The sequence below is a fragment of the Labrus bergylta genome, chromosome 21, assembly GCF_963930695.1.
Source record: "Labrus bergylta chromosome 21, fLabBer1.1, whole genome shotgun sequence".
NCBI lineage: Eukaryota > Metazoa > Chordata > Actinopteri > Labriformes > Labridae > Labrus > Labrus bergylta.
In genome coordinates this window covers 23651828-23660911 of record NC_089215.1, presented here as the reverse complement: position 1 = coordinate 23660911, position 9084 = coordinate 23651828, and the positions used below count along the sequence as shown (strand labels likewise).

The 9084-nt window shown below is 39.2% G+C and overlaps 1 protein-coding gene across 1 annotated transcript; it reads left to right on the top strand.

Annotated features, from left to right (window-relative positions):
* Positions 1 to 2219: 2219 nt before the first annotated feature.
* LOC136177316 (general transcription factor II-I repeat domain-containing protein 2-like) lies at positions 2220 to 7633 on the top strand. The gene is made up of 2 exons (XM_065949990.1): positions 2220 to 4082; positions 7459 to 7633. Exons 1-2 carry the CDS (start codon positions 2452 to 2454, stop codon positions 7631 to 7633), a joined length of 1806 nt encoding a protein of 601 aa, XP_065806062.1. The 5' UTR covers positions 2220 to 2451.
* Positions 7634 to 9084: the final 1451 nt, after the last annotated feature.

The following is a 9084-nucleotide window of genomic DNA, read 5'->3' as shown; positions in this document are numbered from 1 at the left end:
CGAATGTAATAAAAAAAAATGGTCTGATAGAAGAGGATTTTCTAGGAAAACTGTAAGGTTATGGATTTCAATGCCATAAGCTAAAACAAGATCCAGGGTGTGGTTGAAACGATGAGTAGGTTCGTTTACACCCTGGGTGAAACCAATAGAGTCTAATAGTGACATGAAAGCTGTGCTCAGGCTATCATTATCAACATCCACATGGATATTAAAGTCACCTAAAACAATTATTCTATCACTGCTAAGGACTAAATCTGATAAAAATTCTGCAAATTCAGATAGAAACTCAGAATATGGGCCAGGAGGACGGTAAACTACAACAACTAGAACTGGCTGAAAGGTTCTTGAGACTGGATGTGAAAGACTAAGAACAAAGCTTTCAAAAGAAGAAAAATTCAGCTTTGGTCGAGGGTTAACTGGAAGTCCAGAATTAAAAATAGCTGCTACTCCATCACCTCGTCCGGTGTCTCGAGGTATATGAGTACAAAAATGACTGGGAGGAGTGGATTCATTGAAACTAACATATTCATCTTGACACAGCCAGGTTTCAGTCAAAAAAAGTAAATCAATATGCTAATCTGACATCAGATCATTCATTAAAAGAGATTTGGATGCTAAGAACCTAATGTTCAAAAGTCCGCAGTGAATCTTCTGATTTTTTAGCAAAATCGTATTCGTAGTCTTGATTCTGATGAGATTTTGACGATTTACGCCATTTGGATGACTTATAAAAACGGGTCTGGGCCGGGGGACAGACACAGTACCTATAGTATAACTACAGTTCGATTCAGAATTACAGCTATAGTGATTGGGAGACAGATCTAAGGGAGGTGCAGAGAAGCGTGTAAGACTGCAGCTCTCCCTCCTGGTCTGAACTCTGTTTTGTTGTCAAGGTTTTGGACTAATAACCTCTGCTATGTTTCTAGATAATAGAGCTGCACCGTCCAAAGTGGGATGGATGCCGTCTCTAGCTAGCAGACCAGGTTTTCCCCAAAAAGACTGCCAGTTATCTATGAAGCCCACATCGTGTGCTGGACACCACCTCGACAGCCAGCAGTTGAGTGATGACATGTGGCTATACATGTCATCACTGGTCTGATTTGGGAGGGGTCCAGAGAACACTATGGAGTCCGACATCGTCTTAGCAAAAGTACACACTGACTCCACATTAATAGTAGAGGAACAAACCCCCAAAAAAGGCTTTAGTTTTCGAGATACCCCTACCCGAGGTAGAACAAAGCACGACCATATTTTTTCATAACTTGAACATGTCTAGTTTATGAAACGGATTGTTGTATAAAAATATTTTACTGCAAAATTATTTTTTTTGGATGTTTTATGCATCTTACCAAAAAACGAAAATAGGTCAAATTAGCTCTAGCCTTATCATATGTATCTCTGGGAATCGGAATCAGAATTTCACCAAATTTGGACAGGATGTTCACAGATAGTTATTAGTTACAATTATGCAAAGTTTTTATCAATACCATTTTTTGAATTTTTCACACTTAAACACACGTAGTTTAGGCGGAAATTGAAAATTGAAACAAAAATTCAAAAGGTATGTATATCAAAGTCTGTCATTTTTTAAGTAAGGACACCAAACATTAAAACATGTCATTTGTATCTTCTTTAGACTGTTATCTCAACATAAAAGCAAGTTATTTGACTTTTCACTTGACCCTATGCTGTCACCAGCTCCTAACAGGAAACTAGTGCAGCCAGGATTTCAGGGCGACCTGGTACAATGGGGCCCTATGGATGTGTATGTGGGAGGAGGTGGCCACAAACAATAGATTAGGACTTAACAACAAGACACAATATAATTGTTTTCTGTAATATATATATACAATTAAACATTTTATAGTTTTTCCTAAAACATTTTGTCTCATATTTTCTATCTTACATATGATTTATATGATGACACTCAGAGTCAACCCGCTGCTTTCAACAATATTGTCACCTATGACATTGTTTCTATTTCATTCTAAAAATTTTAAAGCATTGTCTTGACATCAGTTGTGAAATATTAATGAACTAAAAAACAGTATTGATATATATAATCTTAAATTCTTAGAAATTAAATATACTTCATATAGTCTATTTGTATATCGGCTATACAGCCTGTTGTAGTTTTTTTTTATGTATTTCAGTCATATAAAGATGGTGTGTAGTCACCATATCTCCTGCTTTTAAGAAGAACCCAGTTACTGTAGAGCAGGGGTGTCCAAACTACGGCCCGCGGGCCAACTGCGGCCCGCGGTCCAGTTTTTATTGGCCCGCAGCAAATTCTGAAAATATAATTGAATATGGCCCGTACAAGAAGCTTGAGCTCAACTCTGTTGCACTTCTCAGTTTCAACACTAGATGGAGCCAGCCACAGAAACGGTGCTTCTCCACTAAACAAAATTAAGCAAAGAAAAACTTATACCGCGAAAGTAGTCACCAGAAATGGCAGCACCGAAGAAGCGCAAAATAGCTAGTGAGTGTAGGAGATTTCAAACACGGTGGGAAAATGAATATTTCTTCAAAGAAGTCAACGGGAAGTGTGTCTGTTTGATTTGCAAGGAAGATGTTGCTGTGATGAAAGAGTATAATGTCCATCGGCACTATGAGACCAAACATCAGAGCTACACATCGTACACCGGTGCCGAACGAACACAGAAAGTCAAGCAAATGGCAGCTAGCCTGCAAGCTCAACAACAGTTTTTTTTTCGTACAAACAAAATACAGGAAAACGCCACAACAGCAAGCTATGAAGTGGCTAAACTTTTTGCCCAGCACGGCAAACCGTTCTCAGACGGCGATTTCATAAAGCAGTGCCTCATCAAAGTCACAGAAATAATGTGCCCGGAAAAAGTGCAGGATTTCAAAAACGTGAGCTTGTCCAGAAATACAGTGGTGCGGAGAATCGAGGACTTGTCAGCTAACTTGAAACTTCAGCTGAAAGACAAAGCTTGTGCTTTTGATTTTTACTCGATAGCATGCGATGAGAGCACAGATGCCACAGACATCGCGCAGCTGTTAATTTTTTTGCGGGGAGTGGATGATAATTTTTCCTGTACGGAGGCGCTGCTTGATATGATGAGCCTAAAAGGCACAACGACGGGTAAAGACATTTTTGAAGCTGTGTCGGAGGCCGTTGAAAAGATGGGGCTTAAATGGGAAAAGCTCTGTGGAGTAACAACGGATGGAGCTCCGGCCATGACCGGCGAGCGCAAAGGAATGGCATCGATGGTGTGCGCCAAGGTAAAAGAGAGCGGAGGTGAGGCTGTTAGGATGCACTGTATAATCCACCAAGAAGCACTGTGTGCCAAGACTGTCCAGCTGGGCGATGTGATGAACACTGTTGTGAAAACTGTCAACATAATTCGCGCTAGAGGACTGTACCACAGAGAATTTCAAGCTTTCCTATCTGACGTGGATGCGGAATACGGGGATGTACTCTACCACTCTGATGTGCGCTGGCTCAGCCGTGGCTCTGTGCTGCAGCGGTTTTACTCGCTGAGATCAGAAATCAACCAGTTTTTGAAAGAAAAGGGCCGACCTCTTCATGAACTGAGTGACCCTCTGTGGCTGTCAGACCTGGCTTTTTTAGTTGATCTTACTCATCATCTGAATACACTGAACAAGAACCTACAAGGCAAAGAACAGCTGGTGCCTCACCTGTATGCGCACATGAAAGCCTTCTGTGTAAAGCTCCGTCTGTTTGAGACACAACTACGAAGCTTTAATGCTGCACACTTCCCTGCGCTGTCTGAAATCAAGTCTGCTATTCCAAAGGCCGACCTTTCTGCTAAAAAGGAGAAATATGTGTCTGTGATTACATCTCTCCTGACAGAATTCAACCAGCGTTTCCAAGATTTTTCTGTCATTGAAAGAGAAATCAAGCTGTTCTCGACCCCCTTTCTGGTGGATGCAGAAGAAGTGGAAGAGAGTCTGCAGTTAGAACTGATTGAAATGCAATGTGATGATTCTCTGAAGAGTCAACATCAGCTTCTCTCCCTCCCTGACTTCTATCAGAGTTTGGATAATGCCAAGTTTCCTCTGATGAGACGCCACGCAAAAAGAATGATGAGCCTGTTCGGCTCAACATACATATGTGAACAAACATTTTCTCTGTTAAATCATAACAAAAGCAGACTGAGAACCAGAATGACTGATAGCCATCTCTGTGAAGTCCTTCGTGTCTCAACCACCAAACTTACTCCAGACATGTCAGCCATCCTTCAATCCAAAGGACAGCATCACTGCTCCCACTGAGTGCAATGTTCTTCAGATTATAAGTGAGTTAGAAATACACACAGTATTCATGTGTTAATATGTCACCTCTAGTGTGTGGCCCGGCCCCAAATAAATTTTTTTGTATTTGGCCCTCACTAAAAAAACTTTGGACACCCCTGCTGTAGAGGATACACTGGATGAAGGGATCGTTTTTATAATACCCTAAGTATGATAAAGTGTTAAAAAAAAACTACAATAGCTATTTTTGTTGAATGATTTATCAGGCGACCAATGGAGCTGGGATACAAAACAATTCTTATGATGGCGTAAATGTGTGTAAGGTAAATTAGGGTAACAATCATGCAAACATATTTATAAAAAACGTATTTATACACTTCTTTTACCTCATTATATATAATGACATTTGAGTTTTAAATGCTAATTACAAAGGATGATTTCCACTTAAGACAATATGGCTGTGAACCTGAGAGCTTAACACCGTACAACTAAAAATCTTTGTGTCACACTAAGCATCCCCTGGAGACAAAGTTTGACCTCTTATCTCTTCGCTGATCTTGTCCTGTACTTGTGTAAGTTGTGTTTACTGATGAAAAATCAGTAAACACAACTAAATGTTTGAACCGTCAAATATATCCCTAACTCTGAATCTTGGCTGTAGAAAATGACACCAACCCGCTGAAAGCAGTAACGAATAAGAATACCTTCACAGAAGAAAATATATTATATCTTAAGGTCTTGTTTGCTTTTGTAAACCATTTCACGGTATCAGTATAAGTTTAAGTGAGCTCCATAACGAACCAAAACAATCCTCCCAGGAGCTTGAAGAAACAACTGCTGCAGAAAATAGCCATCAACAAAGTCAACCAACCAAACAAAGATAACATAACCAAATAAGGACAACATAAACAAATCAAGACACCACAACTAAATTAAGACACCACAACCAAATCAAGACACCACAACCGAAGACAACATAACCAAATCAAGACAACATAACCAAATCAAGACAACATAACTAAATCAAGACACCACAACCAAAGACAACACAACCAAATCAAGACAACATAACCAAATCAAGACAACATAACCAAATCAAGACAACATAACTAAATCAAGACACCACAACCAAAGACAACACAACCAAATCAAGACAACATAACCAAATCAAGACAACATAACCAAATCAAGACACCATAACTAAATCAAGACACCACAACCAAATCAAGACACCATAACCAAAGACGACACAACCAAAGACAACACAACCAAATCAAGACAACATAACCAAATCAAGACAACATAACCAAATCAAGACACCACAACCAAATCAAGACACCATAACCAAAGACAACACAACCAAATCAAGACAACACAACCAAATCAAGACAACATAACCAAATCAAGACACCATAACTAAATCAAGACACCATAACCAAACACAACACAACCAAATCAAGACAACATAACCAAATCAACACAACATAACCAAATCAAGACACCACAACCAAATCAAGACACCATAACCAAAGACAACACAACCAAATCAAGACAACACAACCAAATCAACACAACATAACCAAATCAAGACACCATAACTAAATCAAGACACCACAACCAAATCAAGACACCATAACCAAAGACAACACAACCAAATCAAGACAACATAACTAAATCAAGACACCACAACCAAATCAAGACAACATAACCAAATCAAGACAACACAACCAAAGACAACACAACCGAATCAAGACAACATAACCAAATTAAGACAACACAACCAAATCAAGACACCACAACCAAAGACAACACAACCAAATCAAGACAACATAACCAAATCAAGACAACACAACAGAACCAAATCAAGACAACACAACCAAATCAAGACACCACAACCAAAGACAACACAACCAAATCAAGACAACATAACCAAATCAAGACACCACAACCAAATCAAGACACTACAACCGAATCAAGACACCACAACCAAATCAAGACACTACAACCAAAGACAACATAACCTAATTATTATTGATGATGATGGTAATGACAATGTTTTTTGTTTGATAATGATGACTTATAAGATAGTTTCTATACTGATTGAGCTCCCAAGAACTGCTGTCAATGTTGTGCTTTGCCTCTGTGCACTGCCTGTCAGCATTAGTGTCTGATCTGACTTAAAGCTGTTCATTTGCACTTACTGACATTGTTTTCCTCCTCTCTAGATCCTCGCTTTTGTTTTACTTACTCTCTGATGTACGTTGCTTTGGATAAAAGTGTTTGCTATATAAATTGTAGAACTGTAGAAATGCATTCAACACAATCAAATACAGCAAAATAAAGGCAAGGCAATAAAAAGTAGACAATACTGACACAATAACCACATGCAGCCAATACATCAAAATGCAAGGAAAAGGCATTACCATCTACAGGCAATCCAGCCACAGACAATAGAACATAGCTAAATGTATTTTTAAACAAAAAAGTTGTGAGTTTGGTTATATGTTGTAATTTTTCTTAGAATAGATTACATGAATGGAGAATCCAAAGGGGGCTATTATCTTTGGAGGCAAGGCAATGTTGATCAGACGCTAAATGCTCATCAGACTAAAGCCAGTGGGTGTACAATTGATTTTGATGCCTGCGTAAGGTTTTGCCATCTGCAGTCTTTTCTACAGATGATCTAGTTATGGTGTTATGATTTAGTTGTGGTGTCTTGATTTGGTTGTGTTGTCTTGATCTGGTTATGGTGTCTTGATTTGGTTGTGGTGTCTTGATTTGGTTGTGTTGTCTTGATTTGGTTGTGATGTTTTGATTTGGTTGTGATGTCTTTATTTGGTTGTGATGTCTTGATGTAGTTATTGTGTCTTGATTTGGTTGTGATGTTTTGATTATTTGTGGTGTCTTGATTATTTGTGGTGTCTTGATTTGGTTGTGATGCCTTGATTTGTTTGTGATGTTTGGTTGGTTGACTTTGTTGATGGTTATTTTCTGCAGCAATTGTTTTCTTAAAGCTCCTGTGAGGTAAGAGGTCAAACTTTGTCCCCAGGGGATGCTTAGTGTAACACAAAGGTTAGTAGTTGCAAGGTGTTAAGCTCTCAGGTTCACAGTCATTTTTTCTAAAAGTGGAAATCATCCTGATGATTCATCATCAAATGTGAAGTGGTTGGTGGGGAACCGTGTGCTTCGATTTTCGACTATGCTTTCCTCGGACAGTAACCCAGCCACTGCCTCCCGGCTGCTCGGGGGCAGTGGGCGCACACTGCAGCTGTTCCCACTCAACGTTCTTGAAGCCAAAATACGCCGCTTAGGGGCGCTTCCATCTTGCAATTTTGACGTCATTTGGAGCCAGAGTCTGCGCAGTAGGATCCGGGGGCAGGAGCCCTGGTAACACACCCCGCCCACTTAACATACTGCCCTGATGACTTACGCAGCTCAGCTACGCCGAAAGCGCTCTGCCGGTCTACGATGAAGAAATGTGTAAGTATAACAAACCACCGTATTCAAAGTCTAATATTTAAACACAGTGTTTTAAAAAATCCCTCTATTTTGATCATTACTGAAAATACGTGGGCTGCTGGGTCCTCTGTTTTTGCCGAAATCGTTCTATATTTAAGCTATATTTAAGGTAGGTTAGCACCACAGACCGTAGGCTACAGGTGGTAAGATATGTTGTATTGTTAGAAACTGATAGTCTGCAATGTGATTCATGTCTGCTTTTCTAATATATTAAATGAACAGTAAATCAATTGTTTTTTGTATCTTCAATTAGGCAAAGAAGAGATAAAAGCAGCTGGTCTGAGTTTCATAAGAGGATTGTCAAAACACGCTATTGTTAACAATACAGTCTTCTAAAAATAAAAAGTCATACAGTCATACAGCCATTTTACAGTCAACAGAACCTAAAAATGACTAATTTCAACCTTCGTCTGCACACCTGTTACAGAGGTCAGGCTGGGGTCACATAGTTTGAAGGAACCTCCTCCTTTTTTCACCTGTGCCAGATGCCCTGCTCATCCACTGTGGTAGAAATGACCTTACACCAGCAGCTCTCCCAGATGAAGCGTCCTCTCTGCCATCACCCAGAGGAGCTGATCGACGTCTGAAGAAGGTGGACAGAGTCTGGTGCTTTGTGACAGTGAACAGTGAGAAGGCTACCATAGTCATCCTCAGATAAAACACAGAGATCCAGGTCAATATTTAATTTATTTTTCTTAACATGATGTTGCCCTGTGTTTGAAAGGCCAGATGCTGGAGGGTTGTGTTGGATTTGCTTTCCCATCATATTTCAACAGTCAAACAATCATCCAGGATCTCTATACTTTATTTGATTTTTGTTGGGATTTCTTTGTTATATTATTTTTTATACTTTCTCCTATGTTCCAGCAATTCAACCTGATGGTCTCCCTTACTTATTTTCCACATGGTTAAGCCAGGGGTTGTTTATTGAAGATTTCTTTTCATAAAATTTTTAAATAAAATTTTAAAAAATCTGACATGACTGTTTCTGATTAACTGGAGTACAACAACGTGTTGGTCACAGTAAAATAATTTAGCAGTTAAGTTTATAGTTCACATTTGAAAAGGCCTTGAACTGACATTCATTTCTTCTTGACCAACAACAGCTAAGACAACAGCAAAGCTAACAGACGAGCTCAGCTGGTCTTGTCTGAGATAAATGGCCTTCAAACTTATTTAATATTAAACATTTAAAGTCAATAAGCATAGCAAGATATGTATGAGATTCCATTTCCATTTATTCAATCACAGACTTGTCAAACAGTCTGGCATTTTGTGCTGCTGTTTTCAAGAGTTAATAACTGAAGAGAAGACCATCGAGAG

Coding starts and splice junctions, on each gene's coding strand:
- LOC136177316 (XM_065949990.1), top strand. CDS start 2,452: ATGGCAGCACCGAAGAAGCGCAAAATAGCTAGTGAGTGTAGGAGATTT. Junction 4,083..7,458: donor GCAAAAAGAATGATGAGCCT/GTTCGGCTCAAC, acceptor TTCCTCGGACAG/TAACCCAGCCACTGCCTCCC.